This window comes from Schistocerca gregaria, chromosome X, assembly GCF_023897955.1.
Source record: "Schistocerca gregaria isolate iqSchGreg1 chromosome X, iqSchGreg1.2, whole genome shotgun sequence".
NCBI classification, from domain to species: Eukaryota; Metazoa; Arthropoda; class Insecta; order Orthoptera; family Acrididae; genus Schistocerca; species Schistocerca gregaria.
Window position 1 is genome coordinate 154,869,842 of NC_064931.1, and position 25,713 is coordinate 154,895,554.

The window sequence follows — 25,713 nt, forward strand, 5'->3', positions numbered from 1 at the left end:
TCAGTATACAAAAGTATAGGAAACTTATGAATATATTACATTTTTCCTACGTAGGTCATATAAAACATACCTGTGCCAACATTTCCTGGTAATCTTCTTCTTCCAGTCTTTCATTTATGTCCAATGTCAAACGCTTTACTCTCTCTTTTTCTGCACGTTCAGCCTACAAAAGATAATACTGTTTTAGTGGTGATAACCTTTTTTCATAATTAATATGATTAGAAGCTATGAGCCAAGTTGTAAGACTACATTATGCAAATATTAAAAAGTTCAGACTTTACCTCCTCCCTGTTCTTTAGGTTCAATGCCATTTCTGAATCAACAGGCACTGCCAAATTTTTGTACTGTTGTTTATGGCCCTTTCTCAACATTAATACGAAATTCATATTTGTTTTCTCTTGTTCCTCTTCCTGGAGTTGCTCTGAAAAGAGAAGTTACAACACCATTGAAGATTTAGACTTTGCAAGTGCATCAAATAATTACAATATTGCAACATCACTAGCATCCTCAGCACTGCCCATAGTACTTCAGCAAAGTGCCAACTTCATAAATGATCATGTTCAAATTCAACAACTGTGAGGGGGGACAACTTTGTGAGAGATGCTACAGCAAAGCGAGTATCATCTGATCACAGCTCTCTTCCATATATTTTCTGTGTTGTCTCTTTCTGTAAGGATTTACACAAAAGTGAGAAATGGACCAGGCATTCTGGTGAGAGGCATACAGAATAAGTTAATAGGTGTGTGTGTGAGGGGGGGAGGGGGGGGGTGTCCACATGCACATACTCACATGGTTCAATCCACTGTGGTTTGGTTCAAATTTGTAGCTGTCCTATGGTGTGGACACACAATCTCGAGTAAACTGCTCTTACTTAGTTATGTTCCACTTTTCACCCAGCAGTCCACAAATGAGCACACGGTGTGAGTACAGCTGTATCACTGACAACTTTAATACTCACCTTCAATTGCATGTTATATACATAAAATTATTTAGTTACATCTCAGTATTAAGTGTGCATGTTTGAACATTTTTGCGAATATCATTGTGGTACTCACATTGCACCAGGATTAATACTGCTGCCATTAAAGAGTACTAGCACCGTTATCTACATGGCTCCAGGCCCTAGCACTTAACCTAATAGGACAATAAAAAAATGTATAAATATTCGTAACTTTAGTATGTTGCAACGAAATTGTCTTTCAATTCAAATGTCAATCACACAGTTAATTTAATTACACTATATGTTACAGAGCTGAATTTTTTGTAGGTGAAAAACTATTTATGGAACATCAGTTAGTGATTTTTAGTATATAATTTCTCAGGGCACAAGTGCTCAGCATATATTAGCATCGGTGGTGGTTGTTTATTGTAAGGCACGCTAAGAGCAATTCTCAAGATTATATATAATTTAGAGAGAGAGAACTTTGAACACACACTAAATTCTTATGTTGATGAGCAAAATTTATAATATTTGGGGATATTTAGGTGTGAAAGAAAGATTAGGGCATATCTTGTTGAGAATAATGTCTTTAGAGATGGAGCACAAGTGGGTCAAGATAGGACAGAAAATTGGCTATGGCCTTTTAAAAGCAACAATCTTGACACTTGGCATTGTGAACCATGAGAAACATTGCCAGTCTAGTTCACCAGAACTTTAATCTCACTCATATAAAATTTAAGTATGAAATTATAACTGACCTTTTGTTATTAAAAGGATAGATTCCTACTCATCACATAGAGGAGTTGTTGACTCACAGAGAGACACAACAGAAAGACTGCTAAACACGAGACCTTTTGGCCAAAAGGCCGTCTTTTGAAGTAGACGAAACACACACACACACACACACACACACACACACACACGTAACGTGTCAGGGTTAGACAATTTTTTTTTTTTTTTCGGGGGGGGGGGGGGGGGGGTGTAGAGGAGGGTGACAAAAAGACTGTGGGTGCGTTGGTGGAATAGAAGACTGCATAGTGCAGTAATTGAAATGAAGAACTGACTGCTTCAGACAGCGCCATCTGGATCCTTCCTATCAACACCAGTTTTTCTGACCTACACTATACGTTCCCGCAACCCTCTGGCATCAACTTTTAGTAGTCAATGTTCTTCACTCCCTATACTTTTCCCTCTCCCACTCCAGCAGTACAGAGCCTTCTGTTCTACCCACACACTCAAAATCTCCTTTTTCAAGTCCTCTCCCTGGCTTAGCCTTCTCCTCTTTACCCCCACAACCCAGACTGCTTCTCTCATCATGTGCAGTTGCTCGCAGTGTGGCCTTGTGGCCAGACACAGTGGTCTTGCGCACACTTGCTTCAGTGTGTGTGTGTGTGTGTGTGTGTGTGTGTGTGTGTGTGTGTGTGTGTGTGTGTGTGTGTGTGTTTTTGTTTGTCCCCCCTCCCCTCCACTTTAGAAGGCCCTTTAGCTCAAAACTCACATGTTTAGCAGTCTTCCTGTTATGCCTGTTTGTGACTCATCTCCTCCATATGGTGAGTAGCAATCTATCATTTCCATAATATTGTCATTACTCTATTTATCCTGGATTTTTCATTGTTTGATTTTAGCTGAACGTCAGATTTTTTTGTAATCTAGCTTGGCTTCGAAAAAAGCCATGTAGAATTTGCATACAACTGGTGGGCCTGCAGCTTTATTACTCTTCAATACATCAGCCAAGGAGCAAGGGTAAGCTTGCATGAAGTATTGTTTTGCTTGTTTTGTTTTGATTTAGGGTGCAAAAACAACTAGCTTGCATGAAGTAACATCTCCACAAATATATCTGCACTGACAGGCTTTTAGTCTGTACAGCCACAGCAAAACTAGGTTATGATGCGACCTTTTTAAAAATTGGTGTTTCTTGAGCTGATGTGATAATGCTGAGCAGCAGCTTTCCCATCTCCATCCATCATCACATTTTCTGACACAAAGAGTGGACAGTCTCTACTTCACATCAGAAGATATACAGAAAGGTTATGCAGATTCGTGGTATGAGTATTATGTGCCTTATTTGTGTGGCTAAGATGCATTTTTTTTGCTCTTTACAGGCCATGTTCCTGATCTTTAAAGCTTCTCATTCCATTCCAGATACAAAAGACATTTTATTAAGACACACACATCAGTTTTCTGATCTATTCAAGTAATTTTAGAAAGTCAAATGTTGTCACCAAGGCACCTGTTTTAACACGATAAGAGTTGATATTTTTGATAATCTTAGCTCACTGTAAGCTCATGAATTCACAGTTTTTGGTCTGTTAATAAAATGTAGCAATGTTCATAGCACCTTTGCTCATCACAACATCCACAATGAAATTTAGAGTGTTCTGTATGTTCATTATAACAACATGTGCAGGACCAACTACTTCAACTAGGCCATTATAGATATGAGTCAGAGATTTCAGATTTCCTGCCACTGTAATCAGATTCACACACCTGAACGAGGGTGAAATATAATGTCAGTGAGCAAACATAATTCCAATACTCCTAGCTTACATCATATAAATGTAATGGAAACGTTACATCTTTGTTATATACTAACCATATGTCTTTTTTGAGCTTCCTTTTATGTGGAGTGGAACAGATATGTCAACTTGTTGTGGTTTTATTGTTTCTTGTAACCTATCTTGGATGTTATCAGAGACCATACGTTCAAATGCATTCAAAAATTCATCATCTTCTGGACACTCCACCAGCCTAGGTGCAAGACAACCATCAGTTTTCTGGAAAAGTTAAATTCAACAAATTAAACCGTTTCCAGAATGTTGATTTCAGAATCCATTACAAACAATAGTGTGTTACTTACCTCAGATTGTATGTGCACATCAGATCTTCCCATGGTTGTATCTCCAATATCAAAAGTGTTCTGCATTTCTGAATAATTTTCATCTTTGATGTTCTCACACATTAGATCATATGTACCATCAACTGAGTATGAATCTTCACCTAAAGATGGAAACAAATGCTTCCCTTTAAATTGCATACTACCATGTATGACTGCAACAAATGCAAATATGCTGGAGAAATATTGGCATAAAGCTACAGTTAGACAGTAATATGGGCATCAAACACAAACACAGGATGACATCAACGGAAGGAGAGAAGTTAGATGCTGAAGTTTAAAGATAATCTGTCTAGTTCTAATCAAGAATAGGCAGCTACAGGTTACATAAGATTCATTTTAATATACTGTGGCAATTTCATATCATACAATTGAATCTTGTGCCACGTTATGCAGACACAACACAAGCTTCAGTTATGTGATATGTGAAAATGTAAGCATGTGCTCGAAAGGCCACACATATGGGGGTATTCAGTTCTTCACAATAAGTTCATAGTCATCATTTCTTATTCATTGCCACTAAATAAATGAGGCTTTGTATTAAGGCAACTTTGCTTTAGTATGTAATGAATATCAGCAGGATTTGTCAGATTACATGCTGCAGTGAATGTTCAGTTTTAGTTAATGTATCACCACACATTGAATTAGAGCCTTTTTCCATTTACTTTTCCATCTTTACCTGCCGCATAGCTTACCTTTTTTTTTTTTTTTTTAAATTTAATCATTCTTTTGGCCTCTCTAAGTGACAATTATCTCTCACAACTTAATACAGTTTTACTGTTTTCTTTCCATACCCTCCCAACAAGAAAGGTAATGTGCAGTAAAAAAACCACAGGTTGGAAATAATCAGTTGCACTATTATACATGTTTTGTTAACAGGTATGTCCTATACAATATTCAGCACAAAACACTGTGGCTATCCTTCAGTAACTACTGTGCCACAAAGTAGATACCAATGAAAGGTGAAAGAAGCGACATGATGCTACAAGACTGGAATCACAGTAACAAAATGAAATATAAAATGGAAGAAAGAATGAAAATCTGGTATCTACCCCTGAATCAAACATGACCTTGAGCCATTCTTTAGGTAGAGAAAATTTTTGTCTCCCACTACAAACTATATTCTACTCTCTTTGACACTATTCTGCCATTAAACACAACTTTGCATAGAAATTCACATGCAAGTTGCTATGAAAGTTACCTGGAATAACAAGCTCAGAAAGCCCTGATATCCCACTTGATGCTCCATCATCTGCATCCAGGTCTTCTTGACTTGTGTCCAAATCTGAAGCACCTTGCTCTGATTCATCATCAAATTCCACAGAATTGTCACCAATGCTGCCTTGTGAAGTAGTATCATCAGCATTATTTGAGCCTTGCCAAAATTTTTGCAAAGGTCCAAGATTTGCCTCCTGTTCAGCACGCAACTTGATAACTGCTTCTTCTGCTTCTTCCAATGAATTAAACAAGTGTATATTACGGCGCAGGTTTGTGATAGTTTCCTTAACCATATGGCTTATCCCAACTGGAAATGGCTGCTCAGTGGTCCACACAGGATGTAAGTATTTAAACCAGTAATAATGCTGAAATCAATGTCAATTGCACATATATGGTAACAGAATAAATGCTTATGTTGCTCTGTACAAACACATTTGGAGTTGATACAAATGTGAATTAAATGTTCAGATGATGAAACGAGGATATGTACACTCTGCAATTAACAAAGCTAATTAGAATCTATACCCATACATGGAGATAGTTAAAATGCAATTTGAAAGTGTACAGTAAATGCTGTAGTTACCTGTGACTGATCAATCTAGCAATTTTTTTTGCTTTGTTGTATACTGAAGACTCACAGACACAGGCAGGTTAGTATTTTCAAGTGGTTACAATATTCAGGTGGCAGGTTAACAATCTATGCTACAAAAAGGATTTTATGTAGCACTTATCAAAGCCTATAATAAAGTTTACAGAATTTACGAAACTCAAGCCAGAAGCTAATCTTACGTGAATCCAGGCATGAAAAGTTAGAGATTCTGCTGTTAAGATAAGAAAATTTGGTTATGTTAACATATTCCAATTAGTACATCTACAGGTATTAATACCACTAATCCTAGTTAATCGTAGCTATAGAAGTCTAAGATTATAAAAACCTCCTCCACTTCACCTGGTCCTCCTCCATCCATCATCATGCTCCCTAGATGTCTATCTCATCCTCTTGGATGGCTCCATCCACACCTAAGTCCACATCAAACACACCAACCACCAACAGTACCTGCACTTTGACAGCTGCCTCACAAAGGCCTCTGCAGACAGGTAATACCCCCAGATCTAATACACAAGCAGATCTCCCACACCATATCCCCGACACACACCTGATCTTCACATCCATCCCTAGAAACAATCATAAACAAGCATACCCCTTGTCACCCAATATCACCTGGAAATGGAATGACTGAATCACGTCCTCCATCTGGTCTTTGACTATCTATCATCATGCCCTGAAATGAAGGACCTCCTACCCATGATATTGCCACCTCTTCCCAGAGTGGTGATCCCTGTCCACCAAACTTCCACAACATCCTAGTCATCCTTATCTCTACCCCAATCCCACCCCCAATGCACTGACACAGGGATCATACCCTTGTGGAAGACCCAGACTCAAGACCTGCCCCATCCATCCACCCAGCACCTCCTACTCCAGTCCTGTCACAAGCTTATCCTACCCCATCAAAGGCCAGACCACCTATGAGAGCAGCTGTTATATACCAGCTCCACTGCAACCACTGTACAGCATTTTACACTGGTATGACAACCAACTAGCTCTCAACATGAATGAATGACCACCATCAAACTGTTGCCAGAAACAAGATGGACCACCCACTGGCACAACATGCAACAGAGCACAACAAGCAAGATTTCAATGGCTGCTTCACAACCTATGCCATTTGGATCCTCCCCACCACAACCAGCTTTTCTGACCTACGCAGATGTGAGCTATCTATTCTTACAGCACATCCTTTGCTCCCGTAACCTCCCTGGCCTAAACCTAAGGTAACTCACTGGCAGGAAATCTCACAACTGTTTGACTACACTATTGGTGATAAATTACTGAAAACAGTAACAAATATAAAATATATATGAGTATGGCTCTAGAGCGACCTGCAGTGGAACATCCAGATAAAACTAGTCATATGAAAAGCAGGTGTCGAGCGACCTGCAGGGGAACATCCAGATAAAACTAGTCATATGAAAAGCAGGTGTCAGGTTGAGTTTCAGTGGAAGATTTCCAAGGAAGTGTAAATCATTCAAGAAATAAGTGGCTTGTGAAACAGTCATACAAATGATGGGTGAGTATTACGAACCAGTCTGGGGTCCCTGAAAGAAAGGTTTAATAGAGGAAGTAGGGTGAGGAGAAGGGGGGGGGGGGGGGGTGATGACAGATTCAAGGAGAGAGGCACTTTTTGTCAAGCATTCTTTAGTATGAGTTATCAAAACCGAAAGGTTCATCAAAGTCCAGAGGCAGGTGTTTTAAATAGGGATGTTGTAAATCATGGAGAGGATTGCGCTTAAAATTCCATACGTTCGAAGAAGAGACAAGAAAGATTTAAGTTTTTCCATAGACACCTTTTGAAATGATCACAACAAGAAAATAATATTAAAAAAATTAGAGCTGATACAAAAGTTTACAGAGACTCACTCTTCATTCACACCATTTGTGTATGGAAAAGCAAATTTGGGGAAATATTCATTCCACTTGACTGCTCTTTCAATTTCCTTGCTGTCCTCTGATATATTTACAATGTCACTGGCCAATCTCATAGTTTTTAACTCCATTCCCTGAACTTTCCAAATTTCTCCTTGGTTTTATTTACCACTTGCTCAATGTACAAACTGAATAATATTGGGGATAGGCTGAAACCCTAACTCACTCCCTTCTCAGCTACTTTTTCCTTTCATGTCCTTGAACTCTTACATCAGTAAAATGTCTTCTATAGACGTTATCCATAACCATTTTTTATCTGTATTTTATCCCTGCTACCTTCAGAACTTCTAGGGTGCTTTCTGGCCCACACTGTTAAAATTTCTCTCCAAGTCTACAAATGCTATAAATGTAGGTATGTCTTTATTCAGTCAATCTTATAAGAAAATGCGTAGGTCAGTATAGCCTTGCGGGTTCCTAAGCCTACCCAGAACTCAAATTTATTGTTCAAGTCAGCTACAACCAATTTTTCCAATCTTCTGTAAATAATTTGTGTCAGTATTTTGCAACCATGACTTATTAAACTGATTGTTCAGTACTAATCACACTTAATTGTACTCCCTTCTATGAAATTATTACATTCTTCTTGAATTCTGAGGGTATTTTGTCAGCCTTATGCATCTTGCACACTAGGTGGGATTCTATCATGGCAGGCTCTCCCAAGGATCTCAATACTTCTGAAGGAACTTGGGTCCTTCAGTGCTCTGTCAAAATCTTCTCACAGTATGATATCTCCAATCTCATATTCATCTAGATTCTGCAGCCTCACATTTGTCCTATAACCATTCCTGCTACAACATTGTCCACTTCGTCAATCTCATTTTTTTCTACTGTTTTGGGGGGGAAAGGAGACACACACACACACACACACACACACACACACACACACACACACACACACACACACGTGCCCCTACACAGTGCTGGCTGGATGTAAAATGCCATGATTGCAGTTCGCCAGGTGTACTGGGTGGGGTGGTGATGAATCGAGTGGGGTGGATAGAGGGAAGGAGAGAGCTGGCACATAATGAATATGACATGGAGATGGGAATTAGGACAGAGGAAGAGAAAACTTTTCAGTGACGGGTGTGGGGACAGTAGGTTCACGGAGACTGAGGCCAAGAGGGTTAGGGGAGTGAATAGTGCATTGAAAGGATAGCTCCAATCTGTGTACTTCAGTGAAACAGCCATTGAAATCAGCATGTTGTGCCACTATAAACAACACTACCAATGGATCACAGATTTAACACTCTCCTAGGAACTAATCACTACATTTCATCTCCAGATCCAACAACCCCTCCTCGCACTTCACTCCAATTCAAATTTAATGTCTTTCCTTTTTCTTTCACATTAATCAATTAAATTAATTAATTCCTTTAACTCCTTATGTTGAATATAGGGCTTCAACAAAGGATTGCCATCTTGTTCTGTCTTCTATTATTTTCACTTCTTCCCATTCTATTGCTTGCTGTTGACCTGCTTCAACTGATAGTTTCCACGTCATTTTGGGCCTGCCTAATCTCTGTCACCCCTGCAGGATCCAATAAAGTGCTTCCTTCACAATATGTTCATTTGGTCTCCTAAGTGTATTTCCTAACTATCTCCACTTCCTGCTTCTTATTTGCAGCTCAATTGGCTTCTGGCTGGTTCTTTCCCAGAGTGTTTAGTTGGAGATGGGGTTTGGCCACAATATCTCCAGAATGTTCTTCAGGCATCTGTTTTTGAATGTCTGCAGCTTATGGATTAGCTGCTTTGTCACTTTCCATGTTTCACATCCATATAGAAGCACAGATTTTACATTACTTCCAAATATCAGCAGTTTGGTACTCAATGTTATTTCCTTCGATCCCCAGATAAAACAGAGAGTTGTAAAAGCACCTTTGTGTTTGTTGAAGCAGCTGTTAATGTCCTCTGTTGCACCACCAAATGGTGTAATCACACTTCCAAGGTAGCAAAACTTACCCACCCTTTGGATTATCTGACTCTCAAGCTTAAGATTTGTGGTGTTGTTATCATTTGGCTGCACATCTTCTGTTTTATGGGCATTAATTTTCAAACTGACTTCCTTCGCCGCATATTTCATATCTTGTAGTTTATCTTTCATGTCACTGAGGCTGTGGAACAGAAGGCAAAGGTCATTTGCAAAATCTAGGTCTTCTAGATGTGTTCCACTCCTCCATTTTATTCCTCTCACTTTATCCATTGCCTGCACAATTAGAAGATTCAGTACTATATTAAATAGTATTGGCAAGAGCATGCAGCCTTGCTCAACTCCTGTTTTCACTGCTATTGGATCTGAAAGCAGATCTTGATGTTGAACCTGACAAGTGTAGTTTTCATACGAGCACTTGACAAGATAAATTATTTTCTAGGAAATTCCAAAAGTTTGCAGTGAGCTCCATATTTTTGTTCTAATTATACTGTCAAAGGCCTATTCAAAGTCTACAAACAGCATCTAAAGCGATGACTGGTATTCATATGAATGTTCAGCTATTATTGTCAAGGTGTTTATCTGGTGACCTTTCCTAAGTTCTGCTTGTTTTTACGTATGCTTTTATCCTATTTAGGATTATTCACTAGAGGATCTTGCTTGGGATTGACAGCAGAATGATGCCTCTCCAATGATCACAAACCAATAGGTCTCCTTCCGTGGGGCACTTGATGAGCAAGCTTCTATTCCAATCATTTGGTACATTTTCATTCGTCCATATGGCTGTCAGGAGTGGGTGTAAAACTGTTATAGAGGGATCTACTTTAAGTAACTCTGGGCTGATGTTGTCCAAGCCCTGAACTTTCACAGTTTTTATTTGCTGAACTGCTTTAGCAATTTCTTCTTTGGGTGGTGGGTTCTAAGTTAATTGACATATCTTGTGGGAGTCCTTCCCCATCCACATTCAGCTGAGTTACACTGTCATCTGCACTTCCACTGTTCAGAACATTCTCAAAATGTTGTTTCCACCTGTGGACTTGGTCTTCTCATTTTGTGATTAGTTTTCCTTGCTTGTCCTTGATTGGCGTATCAAACCCAAATTTCTTATTTGACAGTTTCCTTGTGATGTTATATAGTGTCTTGTTATCACCTCTGTTAGCTGCAAGATTATTGATAAAGGTTCTCTTATCTTTTCTGAAACTCCTCTTCACCATCCTATTTAATATACAGAGTTCCTGTTGAATTTCTTATTTTACTTTCCTTGTCTGTGCACAATTTAACTGGAGTTTTGGCTTTCTCTTCTGCTGTATTGTATGGCCATAGATCCAGTCTTGTATGCCATGCTCCTTTGTTTCAAGAAATTTCTTCAGCAGTCTGTGCATAGGTTGTTTCCACCGCATCCCATTAACCTTTAATGTCATTCTCTTTGATTGCTCTGCTAAGCACCTCAAAACCAATTCTCAGTTGGGGTAGCAGAGGCTGTTGAACTCTCCGTTCAAAAGAGAATACACAAATGATAAAAATCTATGGATAGCAGAGATTCATGCGCATGTGAAATGATCTATGTGCAAATCATATATCTGCCACTGTCATACCTTGACAAGAAAATTAGAACCCTATGTAAAATTGCTCAGCCTGTCAAAGGCTTCCATCCAGTCCCTTGTAGACCAGTCTTGTGTGGCAGCTGAAGATAGCAAAACCGTAGACCAAGTTTTAAATTTTGTGTTCGAGAAATTGTTCATGCAGGGTGATCGTACAATCATCGTCATTTGACTACTGGACAGACTCTCATATGGATGACATAGTAATAAACATACCTGGCATAGAGAAACAACTGAAAGATTTGAAAGAAAATGAGTCAGCAGGTTAGGATAGAATTCCAATTCGATTTTTCACCTTCAGTGTTTGCCCCTTACCTAGCATACATTTATCGTGAACCTCTCACCCAGCACAAAGTTCCATATGACTGGAAAAAGTGCAGTTGACGCTTGTATATAAGAAGGGTAAAAGAACAGACCATTATCCCTGACTTTGATTTTCTATCGAACCCTAGAGACTGAGAAAATATGTCCATGAATCAGCATGTTTTAGAAATAATCGGTCATGCAAATCGTGGCATGCCCCTTTCTCACATGATATTACTGTGAACTATAGATGAAGGGCAATAGGCAGATTCTATATTTCAAGATTTCTGGAAAGTATTTGACACAGTACCCCACTGCAGACTGATAACGCAGGTACGAGCATATGGAACAGGTTCCCAGATATCTGAATGGCCCAAAGACTTCTCAAGTTATAGAACCTACTACATTGTCCTTGAAAGTGAGTAGTGATCAGAGACAAGGGAATCATCAGAAGTGCCCCTGGGAAGTGGGACAGCACCACTGTCGTTCACTGTTTTACATAAATGATTTGGTGAACAGGGTGGACAGCAATTTGCAGTCGTATGCTGCTGCTGCTGATGATGATGTGGTGTGTGGTAAGGCATCGAAGTTGAGTGACTGTAAGAGGATGCAAGATGACTTACACAAAATTTCTAGCTGGTATGATGAAAGGCGGATAGCTCTAAACGTAGACTAATGAAAGTTAATGCACATGAATAGAAAGAACAAACCTGTAATATTCGGATACAGCATTAGTGGTGTCCTCCTTTGACACCGTCAGGTTCTTCAAATATCTGGGCATAACACTGCAAAGCAATATGAAATGGAAAAGCACGTGTGGAAGGCGAATGATTGACTTTGGTTTGTTGGGGGAACTTGAGGAAAGTGTGGTACATCTGTAAAGGCAACCACATATAGAACACTGGTGTGACATTCTTGTGTCTGGGATCCTTAAAGGGAAGACATTGAAGCAATTTGGAGGGAGACTGCTAGATTTGTTACCGGTAGGTTCAAATAACATTTTAGTGTTAAAGAGATGTTTCGAGAACTCGAATGGGAATCACTGGAGGGAGGGCGATGTTCTTAACAAGGAACACTGTTCAGAAAATTTAGAGAACCACATTTGCAGCTTACTGCCAAGCAAATCTACTGCCATCACCATACCCAAACAATTCTACTGCCACCAAATACATTGTAAGATAAGATACGAGAAATTAGGGCTCGTAGGGAAACGTATAGACAGTCATTTTTCCCTTGCTCTATTCAGGAGTGGAAGAGGAAAGGTAATGACTAGTGGTATTGCAAGGTACCCTCGGCAACACACCATACGGTGCCTTGCAGAGTATCTATGCACATGTGGAACACCTCCAACCAATTGCCCAAAACCTTGTCTCTTACATCAAAGGTACTAACAACTTCCTTCACTTGCACACTGTCACCCCCACCCCTTTACCTCCTGTATCCTTATTCATCTCTTTTGATGTCATCTTCCTATAAACCAACATTCCTCACATCCATGGCCTTACTGCAATTGAACACTCCCTTGTTCACCATCTTTCACACTTCGAACCCACAACCTCATTCCTCATACACCTTACCAACTGTATCATGACATACAACTACTTCTTGTTCATGAAAAGTATATAAACAAATCTGTGGCAGAGCCATGGGCACCCCCAGGGCACCCTCCTATGTCAACCTTTTTATGGGCCATCTGGAGAAAATCTTCCTAGCCTCAAAACTCCAAACCCTTTGCTGGCTCAGGTTCATTGATGATATCTTCATGACCTGAACCCAGGGCAAAGGCAAATTATCCTCATTCCTCCACAACCTCAACACCTCTCACATCTGCTTCACCTGGTCCTCCTCAACCCAGTGTTGACCTCCCCTGCTCTGATGGCTCCGGATACACTTCGGTCCACATTAAACCCACTAGCCACCAACAGTACCTGTCATACCTTCCACAAAAATAAAAATTAAAATAATAATAATAATAATAAAATTCCTTGCTCATAGAGGTCTGACAAGGGCTTTCACAGACAGGCAGTAGCCTGCCCCCTGACCAAGATTTCCCATTCCATATTCTCAGACACCCTCAATTCTGGCACTTCCCTCAAAAATCAGCTAATATTATCCTGGGCTGTAACAACTGAACCATATCCTTTGTTAGGTCTTTCATTATCTATAATTATATGCGGAAATGAGGGAAATCCTACCCAATACCTTTCCAAACGTTCCTAAACAGGTATTCCATTGCCCACAAAACCCACACAACATCCCCACGCCCCTTCTAACACCTTGCCACAGGGATTGTATCTCTGTGGAAGACCCACATACAAGAGCTGCTGAGTCTACCCACAAAGCAGTTCCACCTACAGACCCGTCACAGGACTATCCTTGCTCATCAGAGGCACCTGTGGAAGCACCCATGTCATATACTAACTGTATTGCAATCACTGCACAGTTTCTTATGTCAATATGGCACCAAACCAGCTGTCTAATACAATGAATGTCCACCACCAAACTGTGGCCACGATAAAGTCAATTGTCCGGTGGTACAACATGCAGCTGAGTACGCCATGCTCGATTTCAAGATTTCAATTGCTGATTCACAACACCTGGGCCACCTGAATCCTTACCTTCCCCACCAGCTTTTCTTAACTACACAGATGGAAGCTATCCTTGCAACACAGTCTTCACTCCCATTACCTTCCTAGCCTCAATCTCAGTTGATCCACAGTTCCAACAGTTCCCCTACCACCATTCTATCACCCCCTCCCCAAATTCACATCTCCATGTCACCATCATGCACCCTTTTCCAGCAGATCTGGCACCTGTGCATCACATTCCCAGCCTGTACACCTGCCACCCCCCATCCCACATTCACAGCCAGCAAACAAGCTGCCTCCCTCCAAGCTGCAAGCTATACTCCTCCAATTCACCTTCCTGCTTCCTGCCTCTCCTTTCCTCTACCCACCTCACCTGTCACTATCCTCACCCCACCTAGTCCACCTGCTGAACTGCAATCACAGCATTGTGTATCCAGCTGCCACTGTAGGGGCACATGTGTGTGCGCAAGTGTGTGTGTGTGTGTGTGTGTGTGTGTGTGTGTGTGTGTGTGTGTGTGTGTGTGCTGTGCATCTTGAAAAAGGATTGATCTGGAGGGCTACCAAGTTTTCTTTCTCTTTTGTGTCAGCCTCTTAACAAACACTTCTGATATTCAGTGGGTGATTTCTTTTACTCCTAAAACTATTTACATTTTACCAGATGTTTTCCACAATATTCATTTTTTAAACATCTACATATTCTCTTGTGCCTGCTTCACTTGCTGCATTTTTGTATTAACCCCTTTCGTCAATTAAGTTCAATATTTCCTGTGTTATCCATGGATTTCTACTAGACCTTGTCTTTTTGCCTATTTGATCCTCTGCTGCCTGAATTATTTGATCTCTCAAAGCTACCCATTCAACTTATATTGTATTCCTTTCCACTAAAACTTTTTATGCTTTTAATTTATTTAGATCTAACTGTGCAACTTCCCATGTTTCTCCAATTTTAATTTGCAGTTCATAACCAATAAATTTTAGTCAGAATTCATAATTGCCTCTGGAAATGTTTTTCAGTCTAAAATTTATCTGAAACCTTTTAGTCTCCAGCTCTCTTCCATGTAAACAACCTTCTTTCTCGATTCTTAAACAAAGTGCTATCAATGATTAAATTATGCTCTGCACAAAATTCTGCCTGGAAGCTTCCCTTTCCTTCCTATCAAAGAATTTCAATTTCCCTAACACAGTTCAATTTCCATCTTCCTTAATTAACTGGTTAATATCTCTTCATAAATTTTTTTAACCTCATCATCATCTGCAGATCTAGAAAACTGCTGCTGAGTAAGTGTTCCAAGGAGACCAAACAGTGGAGATTGTCGGTCTCCTATTAACCCTGCACGGCACTAGCTGTGTATCCAGTCTGTCAGCATAGTGATGAACTTCTGTGTGCAAGTGCGAGAAAGTCTGCTACATGCTTGCACAGCATGTATTTGAGATGGAACATGACAACCAGCCCAGTATTCAACTAGTGGGCTGTGGGGAAACTGTCTAAAAACCACATCCAGGCTGGCCAGCACACCGACCCTTTGTCGTGCAGTAGCCAGGCCAGATTGATCCAGGGCTGACATACTTCCCTGTTCCAGAAGCGGTCACGTTAACACGCATGGCTACACAGGAAGGTAGCTAGCAGACGTTAGTATTATGGTGGGCGTTGGCTTCATTTCTATCTTGGGTACTACAATGCATTCACAACGTTGATCATATACGCTTAACCTCATTTCTCTTTTCTTATTCATTAGTAAATATATTCCTGCACAACTCCTACTTGATTTTGTATTTGTAGCCCTGTATTCACATGCCGGAAGTCCTGGTCTTCCTGTGATTGCAGTTCACTAATTTCCATTATATCCTACTGCAACCTATCAATTTCCATTTTTAAACTCTCTAACCAACCTGCCTCATTAAGGGAGCTAACATTTCATTTCATGCTCCTGCCAACAGAATACCAGTTTTAGTTTTCATGATGACAGCCTCTTGAGTAGTCCTCAACTGGAGGTCCTAATGGGAGATTATATTACCACCTGAATATTTTACCCAAAAGGATATCATCATCAAGTCATGTAGTACATCTGCATGTGTTCAGGAAAAGCAGTGGCTGTATTTCCCCTTTGCTTTCAGACTTTTGCAGTACCAGCACAGCAAAGACATGTTGGCTAATGTTAAAAGGTCTGCTCAATCAATCATTGCAACTATGGGAAATGCTGCTGCCCCTCTTCAGATGGTATTATAATAAATATGATTGAAAATTTGGAGCTCCATATACTGCATAATTATTAATGACTTTGTGGGTGGCAGTAATTTACAAGCACAGGCTTACATTAATTCACTCATCTCTTTATGCCAGAAAAAAATTGTGCCTGGCTCTGAAAATCCAAAAATTTGCAACAAATAAAGTTTTTCTGCTCAGCTATTGTATCAATAAATGTATTTGTATCTACAATTTCACCAAAAAGGAACCAAAGAAGAAAACTAATTGAGCATACATACACACTGAATAAGCAATATTATACTTCACAAACTTTATTCATGTGTTCCAGTCATGGGTCATGGGTGTTTCCCACCAGTTTTTCTTACCTGAAAGTACACAAGGAACATATCAAGTTTCTTCTTGCTCATACCACTAACAAAGTACTGGCCACAAGTTTCAAGGAGCACACAGACAAGTCTTATTCGAAAAAGACTATCTGGTGGATCAAGCACAGAAGGAACGGTCCAGTCCCACGTAACACCAAAGGTAATCAGAGTATAGAGAACCTAGAAAAAAATATTCAGTTCTGTACTTCGATGAACAAATTTTAAAATAAATTCCTCATCTGGATTTACAATTCCACAAACTGATTCTGTCACCAAAATCAGCATATAGAATTTTTGAAAGAATAATTTAGTTAACAGACACTTTCCCTCAAAATGCAAAACTGCAAAAAAGTTTTATTCAAAAATTGAACTTACAATGTCTCACACAGAGTCCACTAATTTTGCTCATTCAAACCCACATGAACATTCTCATTCAGGCCTATTTCATTTAAAATATGATTACTGTCATAAGATTAAAAAAACATTTTGCACACACATATAACACAGTTATTACTCAAACTTTTTGAGAAAATGGTTCACATCCTCTACACAATATTTATGGTAGCAAATTCTGTTTGCAACTGTCTTTCTTTATTAACTGTTATTGTGATTTCAAGATTTATGCCTGCTCGAGTACAATCCATTTTTGCCACTAAGCGGTATAAATTCATGTAAGAAATGATGAGAAACACGGTATAACAAATTCATGTAACAAATCCGAGTACAGCGATGACTATAACCATCAACATAATGATGTAACTAGTTAAGCCATGGTTTTCAAAATAAATATTTCTTGCTTCTTCACAATTCAGACAGTAAGCCAAGATTCTTGTCCTCTGCATTGCACAATATCCTAACATTGTGGGTGGCTAACTATGGTCAACAAAGCACTGGCAAAAGTTACCATAATAAATTGTACTGTCTAGTCTCTGGATAGTTTACCATGTCTGAATCCAGATATTGCTAGCTGAACTCCTTGACATGCTGGTTATTTGACATCACTCATTAGGCAGCACAGACACAGCTTGTGGAATGTTATACACCCAACCTTTACTCCCCCACCACCACAATCACAGGACAATGCACAAAGTATTGTACCGCAAGTGACGCATTGCATCCTGGAGAATTTAACACCTACCACATCAAATTATGAGAAATTGTGGAGATACCAAGAGACAGAGAAAAACATTCCATGACACTCCAATATAAATATCAGGATATGAAGAAAATAAACTGTAAAGAGCTAGGACTTAAATCATATAATACTTCTACAATGTATTGGGGCAGAAAACTTTTAAAATATTTCTACTTAGAAGTAGAGATTAGATTAGATTAGATTAGATTAATACTTGTTCCATAGATCATGAATACGACACTTCGTAATGATGTGGAACGTGTCAGGTTAATAAAAGATGTCTGTACAAGAAATTACATTACACAAAATATTGCATGACACTAATGATTAAGTTTTTTTTTTATACTTACTTTATATCTAAAAATTCAGCCAATGAGTAGAAGGAGTTGTCATCTAGAAATTCTTTTAATTTATTTTTAAATGTTAGTTGGCTATCTGTCAGGCTTTTGATGCTGTTTGGTAGGTGCCCAAAGACTTTTGTGGCAGCATAATTTACCCCTTTCTGTGCCAAAGTCAGATTTAACCCTGCATAGTGAAGATCATCCTTTCTCCTGGTGTTATAGGTATGCACACTGCTATTACTTTTGAATTGGGTTGGATTATTATCAACAAATTTCATAAGGGAATATATATACTGTGAGGTTACTGTGAGGATCCCTAGATCCTTAAATAGATGTCTGCAGGATGACCGTGGGTGGGCTCCAGCAATTATTCTGATTACACGTTTTTGTGCAATGAATACTTTTCTACTCAACGATGAATTACCCCAGAATATGATGCCATACGAAAGCAGTGAATGAAAGTAGGCATAGTAAGCTAATTTACTGAGATTCTTATCACCAAAATTTGCAATAACCCTAATAGCATACGTAGCTGAACTCAGACGTTTCAGCAGACCATCAATGTGTTGCTTCCAGTTTAACCTCTCATCAATGGACACACCTAAAAATTTTGAAAATTCTACCTTAGCTACAGACTTCTGTTCAAATTCTATATTTATTACTGGAGTTGTGCCATTTACTGTACGGAACTGTATATACTGTGTTTTATCAAAATTTAAAGAGAGTCCGTTTGCTGAGAACCACTTAATAATTTTGTGAAAAACATCATTTACAATTACATCACTTAGTTCTTGGTTTTTGGATGTTATTACTATACTTGTATCATCAGCAAAAAGAACTAACTTTGCATCTTCATCAATGTGGAATGGTAAGTCATTAATGTATATCAAGAACAGTAAAGGACCTAAGACCGAACCCTGTGGGACCCCGTGCTTGATAGCACCCCAGTTTGAGGAATCAGCTGTTTTAACATTACACAAACCACTTATTTCAACTTTCTGCATTCTTCCAGTTAAGTATGAATTAAACCATTTGTGCACTGCCCCACTCAAACCATAATGATTTAGCTTATCTAAAAGAATTCCATGATTTACACAATCAAAGGCCTTTGAGAGATCACAAAAAATACCAATGGGTGATGTCCGGTTATTCAGAGCATTTAATATTTGATCAGTGAAAGCATATATAGCATTTTCTGTTGAAAAGCCTTTCTGAAAACCAAACTGACATTTTGTTAGTACTTTATTTTTACAAATATGGGAGGCTACTCTTGAATACATTACTTTCTCAAAAATTTTTGATAGAGCTGTCAGAAGAGAGATTGGGCGGTAGTTGTTGACATCCGACATATCCCCCTTTTTATGCAATGGTTTTACAATGGCATATTTCAGTCTATCAGGGAAAACACCCTGCTCCAAAGAGCTATTACATACGTGGCTGAGAATTCTACTTATCTGTGGGGAACAAGCTTTAAGTACTTTGCTGGAAATGCCATCAATTCCGTAAGAGCTTTTACTTTTCAGTGAGTTTATTATTTTACTGATTTCAGAGGGAGAGGTTGGTGGAATTACAGCTGTTTCAAACTGTGCAGGTATGGCCTCTTCTATTAATAGCCTTGCCTCTTCTAGTGAAGATCTAGATCCTATTTTCTCCACAACATTTAAAAAATGATTATTCAAAATATTTCAATTTCTGATTGTTTGTTAGTGCACTTGTCATTCAATTTTATTGCACTAAAGTCTTCCTGTGCTCTTGGTTGCCCTGTTTCCCTTTCAATAATATTCCAAATTGCTTTAATTTTATTATCAGAGTTACTGATCTCAGACATGATACACATGCTTCTGGACTTTTTAATAACTTTTCTTAGTACCGCACAATAGTTTTTATAATATTGAACAATTTCGGGGTCAGTACTCCATCTTGCTGTTAGATACAGTTCTCTTTTGCGGTTGCAAGATATTCTTATTCCTTTAGTTAGCCAAGGTTTTTTATATGTTTTCTTGGAATTATGTTTAACTATTTTCTTGGGAAAACAATTTTCAAATACCCTTAAAAATGTATTGTGAAATAAGTTATACTTCAAGTTTGCATCGGGTTCCTTATACACTTCATCCCAGTCTAGCTGCTGTAGGCTTTCCCTAAAGTTTGCAATATTTATATTGTTAATTGAACGCACTGCTTTGAAAGTCTGATTTATTATACTGCATGGAGCTATGTCATGTACTGTAACAAGCTGTGCACTATTATCTGAAAGACCATTCTCAACAGGATAAGCAATGTTTTGAGGAACAATGAACTGTATATAGGTGCACCACCAGATCATGGGTACGGCCAACTAGAGAAAGCACTGTATGCCTCCCTCAACATTATGAGTTCAGAATGTAAATCTATTGATAAAAATGTGCTTCTTCCATTTTGATCACCATCTTTCCCTGTACAAAAATAACTTCATGTAATATACATGGTGTCTCACAGTTCCTATTACAGCTATCCAGGGTTTTAAAGGGGACTTATACCTGAGCCACTGAAACAAGTCACTTGATGGCTTGCTTGTAGTAGGCTATACTGCAAGTTCAAGATTGCAATAACTGCCACTGCACAGCCGCCACACTGATGTCTCCCAAGTATGATTTTTAAATATAGCTTGGAATGTGCATGTATACAAGTTGTTGCATAATACCATATACATAAGCATAATCAGGGACATGTTTCTGACAATGGAGAAAATAACTACAGAGGAAAAGCATTTGACAATACATGAAACCATGAAATAAATAAATAACAACCCAAGTTAATAAAAAGCCTGGATACATTTATACACACTAATTTATGATGCCAATGGTGTACCCACTTCTCCACCATCACTATCATTCAAACCAGTGCCAAAACTGTTACCTCCATCATCATTATCCTCCAGAGAAATAGTGAACTGCTTGTTCTCATTTATAATACTGTCTATAGTATCTGCTTCTCCAATAAGCTTACCAACATGGTCTACTTTCTTCCTCCTGAGGTGGTGTCAACAATAGCAAGAACTTCACATAATAGCCTTTCCTCTTCTGTTATAGTAAAAGACTTATTACTTCTAATGTAGATCTTAACTTCATTCCAAACAAATACAATTAGGTTGAAGTGGCAGCAATAAGGCCTAATTACTATCTGACCCTGTTCCCTTGCAACTTCAACTGCAACACATGTAGGTGTTACAGGGTTATTTTTGCTCCAAAAGTTAATACAAGAGCAGCTTTGTCATACTCATGTCCACAGCAATGCCTCCTGCCAGTGACCACTGCACCATAGTTTCAGTGCTGTCACAAGTTGTTGTTGTTGTTGTTTGTAATGGGCCATTCCCTGTGAAGTGGTATAATTTTGGAAAAAGTTCCCACATGATCATCACAGATTTTCGTGAAATTCAGTGGGAATTTTCACACATTCCTAGTTAACATTGATAAAGTTTCAAAATCACTAATTCAATGCTTCAGATGTCAGTTGTTTGACCCCACAGTGCATCTATCAACAATGCACCTGAGAGTTTTTGACAGATTTGAGACATAAAATCTCCAGCAATATTTTCTTGAAAGAAACAAAAGTAGGCCATCTTGTACAACTTTTTGTCCTATCTTAAGCAAAATAATAAAAATGATTTAATGAGCAATTTTCATATGGATAATTTGAAGCAAAGTCAGCTGAGAAAAAGTGATGCTTGAATATATGTAGTTTTGCTTTTCACGTTTCAGATGTAATTACAGGATATACTTGAAGCTCTGCATGTAAAAACTTATCAATAGAAGGTCTTAGAATATAAAATTTCAATCTCCTACCACTTTCCAATAGTTCTTAAAAAAGAGTTTTCTGTAAACCTGTTCATACTTTGACCATGTTCCAAATCAATTAAAAACTAGATCTGGTTTTACAATGTGAGCATATAAGGCCTTAAAAATGACAACAAGGTAGATGTGCATTGAAAATAGGTCCATATTCTATTGGTACTTAATTAGTACTCTTTGTGGAAGACAATATCAAAAGTCCTGATGACTAGGAAATGAGCTTCAGTTCAGAAAAACTGCAAGTATGTAGCCTATTTCACTTTTGTAGACATCTCGAGAGAATTCAGCTTTACAAAATCATTTCATAAAAAATGAAATGGAATAACGAATCTAATAAAAAGAATACCTTTCAATTTTTTGTGCCTCTAATAATTTAAGGCAGTCACATCTGAATAGCATTTTTTGAGTTCTGTTTCCAAACAATCCCAGTGGCAACATTATACGGCTGACTGGATAGTGTTCCACTTGAAATTCTACAGCAAATTAATGAAACCTGTAAAAAATTCAAGTAGCTTGAAGTAGATAAGCTTAAGAGCCTAAAAGAGACTTCTTCATACTTTGACCTCTGAATATAAATGTATCATCAGGCTTGGGATCCTGTGTAAAGAAACCGTAATCAGGCTTGGGAGTACTGTGGTAAAGAAAACCAACCACGGCTGATACCTTAAACCAGAATTAAACTAGTGCATCAACAGCATCACACAATGAAAAGGCAAAATAATAATTCTCTATAGCATGAATCCATTCCAAAGGATGTCAGGCAGACTGCTATGACCCTCACCAAAATTTACACAATGTTACAATGGTGTAAAACATGGTGGGTGTTTATATGATGTGTGCTGCAGTTGTTACGCAACAATTTAACTACCATGACTTCAACTGCCTTGGCATTGCACAATTAAATTGTGAAATTTATAAGCAGTTTGATTTTGTACTTCTAAAAAAAAAACACTGAAATATGTCATGATGAGTCGTGGCAAAAAGTTTCTCAAGTTATTTGGACTTTATCCTACTTCCTATTCATCAAGACCTTTGTTATTGCCTTACCCAGAGATTACTAAACAATCACAGTAAAATATGGCAAATTTAATTTGAGTACTGCTGTAATATGGACTCATTACCAATAGGTCATTTTTAGCCATTTTTGGTATTTTTAGAAAGATCATCAACTTTTCCTGCAAACTGTAAACTATTGAAAAGGAGTAGGAGGATGAAATTTTATATTCTAACACCTTGTACTGATAAGTTATTACATACAAAGCTTCCAGTTTATCCCGCAATTACATCTGGGATATAAAAATCCCCCCCCCCCCCCCCCTCCACCAAACGTCTTATTTCGGCCAACTTTGTGTCACATTATCCATATAATTTTCTTTTTACTTAAGAGAGTACACAATGTTGAACAAAATGGCCCCCCAGTTTTGTTTCTTTCAAGAACATATTGCAGGAGATCCTACGTCTCAAAGTTGTCGAAAACTCACGGTGCACTGCTGATAGCTGCGTTATGGTGTCAAACAAATGATTATATCTCCAGAAGAATTCAATTAGTGATTGTGAAACTTTACAATTGTTTACTGGGAACAAATGCAAATGTTCATACAAAATTTCATCAAAATCAGTTATGGTTATGCAGGTACCTCTAGACTCCTTGGCTTGGAATGAGCTTAATACCACTGAAAGATAAGCTGCATTATCAATTACGAACTCTGTTGTAACACTAAACTGGAGCAATAAATTTTTAAACCACTGCAGAAATCAGGAGTGGTACATATCCTCATGCTAATCACAGGTTTCTCTCGATCAGAATACTGAAGTCCTTCATGCACCAAACATTTTGAAGAACCTGTATGGACCTCAATCAATCAAGCTCCTCTTTCCATTGGCCGATGACCACTGCTATTTGGAGTGTCATTCGCCCAGCATGGATCAACTGCTTCTCCAGCATCAAAGTGAGGAAAGTCATGGGATAGTGATACGCACATATGCAGATGTTGGTAGTATGAAAGGACAGTGTGTTGTCACTGGCACTCAGGTGATTCATGTGAAAAGGTTTCTGGCACGATTATGGCTACACAATGTGAATTAACAGGCTTTGAATGTGGAATAGTAGATGCATGGGACATTCTATTTAGGAAATAATCATGGAATTCAATATTCAGAGATCTATAGTGTAAAGAGTGTGCTGAGAATACCAAATTTCAGGTATTACCTCCCACCATGGACAATGCAGTGGTCGACAGCCTTCACTTAATGACCAGTGGCAGCGGTATTTGTGTAGAGTTGTCAGTGCCAACAAAGAAGTGATGCTGTGCAGAAATCAATGTGAGGAGTATGACAAACACACCCGTTAGGACAGTGTGGCGAAATCTAGTGTTAATAGGCTATGGCAGCAGATGATCAATGCGAGTGCCTTTGCTCACAACACGGTATCACTTGCAGTGCCTCTCCTGGGCTTGTGACCATATTGGGTGAACTGTAGATGACTGGAAAACCATGGTCTCTTCAGATGAGTTATGACTTCAGTTGGCAAGAGCTGATGGTAGGGTTCAAGTGTGGTGCAGACAACACAAACCCATGGACCCAAGTTGCCAAGAAAGCACTATGCAAGCTGGTGGTGCTCCATAATGGTTTGGGCTGTGTTTATATAGAATGGGAGGGTCCTCTGGTCCAGCTGGACTGATCATTGAATGGAAATAGTTATGTTCAGCTACTTGGAGACTTTGCACTCATGGACTTCATGCTCCCAAACAATGATTTCACCGGGCCACAAATGTTCATGACTGGTTTATAGAACATTTTGGACAATTCGAGCAAATTATTTGACCACCTAGATCAACAGACCTGAATCCCATTGAACATTTATGGGACATAATTGAGAGGACAATTTGTGCACAAAAACCTGCACCGTCAACGCTTTTGGAATTATGGATGGCTATAGAGGCAGCATGGCTCAATAATCCTGCAGGGGTCTTCCAACGACTTGTTGAGTCTATGCCTTGTTCAGTCTATGCCACATCAAACTGCTGCACTATGCTGGGCAAAAGGAGGACCAACATGATATTAGGAGGTATCCCATGACTTTTTTCACCTCAGTGTGTAAGTGAATGGAGATCCCTTCCTATAATATTATGATGGAAGATACTATGAGCTACAACAACATGAGCTTTCTTTGAGTGACAGTTTTTGTCCATCAAACTTTTTAAAGGGAATGCATATACTTTGTAACACCATTTAGGTACAGACACCCTCCCCCCCTCCTAAACTTCACATTCCTTTAATGAAACTACCAACTTTGCTACTGTGGGGTATCCTTTCCTACTATAATATCCAGAAATGTGGCAACAAACTGCATCGGTTTAGAATGAATTGAGATCTGGAACTGGGCGTGGCTCCCCCCCCCCCCCCCTTCCCAGGGGTACTTAAAAATACACTGTTTTCCCCACAGGGCCTTTGTTCCACACAGTTTGCTACAGTATCATGTAATTCTTGAAGTAGCACCTCTTTCCTCGTTACACTTACTTCAGTAAGTCCTACAATTTTCGAGGTATGCTCTAAAATTTTATGAGCAGGAATTGACAGATGGATATGAAACAGAAACAATTCTTTTCTTGCTCATAAAATTCACATGTCCTTCATAGTAATTCTGAAGCCTGACTATTTAATGGCACACCACAAACTGGCACATTGGCACTCAGTGAATGGCGTCTTTTTGGTAACTTTTTCAATAAGCAAAACCTGTCATCAAAGCAGTAAAAGAGCACAGCTATATAAAAGCAGATGTTTGCACAATGATAATCAATGTTTACGTACTGAAAGCCAGT

At 38.8% G+C, this 25,713-nt stretch overlaps 1 protein-coding gene across 3 annotated transcripts in view; it reads right to left on the reverse strand.

Annotated features, from left to right (window-relative positions):
• LOC126297785 (regulator of nonsense transcripts 2-like) overlaps positions 1 to 25,713 on the reverse strand; it is a 199,061-nt gene that overhangs the window by 26,720 nt on the left and 146,628 nt on the right. For all 3 annotated transcript variants that reach the window (XM_049988981.1, XM_049988982.1, XM_049988980.1), the window contains 6 exons: positions 16,590 to 16,769; positions 5,035 to 5,416; positions 3,798 to 3,937; positions 3,534 to 3,714; positions 282 to 421; positions 71 to 163 (listed from right to left, as the gene is read on the reverse strand). In XM_049988981.1, coding sequence (XP_049844938.1) covers positions 71 to 163; positions 282 to 421; positions 3,534 to 3,714; positions 3,798 to 3,937; positions 5,035 to 5,416; positions 16,590 to 16,769 — 1,116 coding nt within the window. The remainder of the gene's footprint in view (positions 1 to 70; positions 164 to 281; positions 422 to 3,533; positions 3,715 to 3,797; positions 3,938 to 5,034; positions 5,417 to 16,589; positions 16,770 to 25,713) is intronic.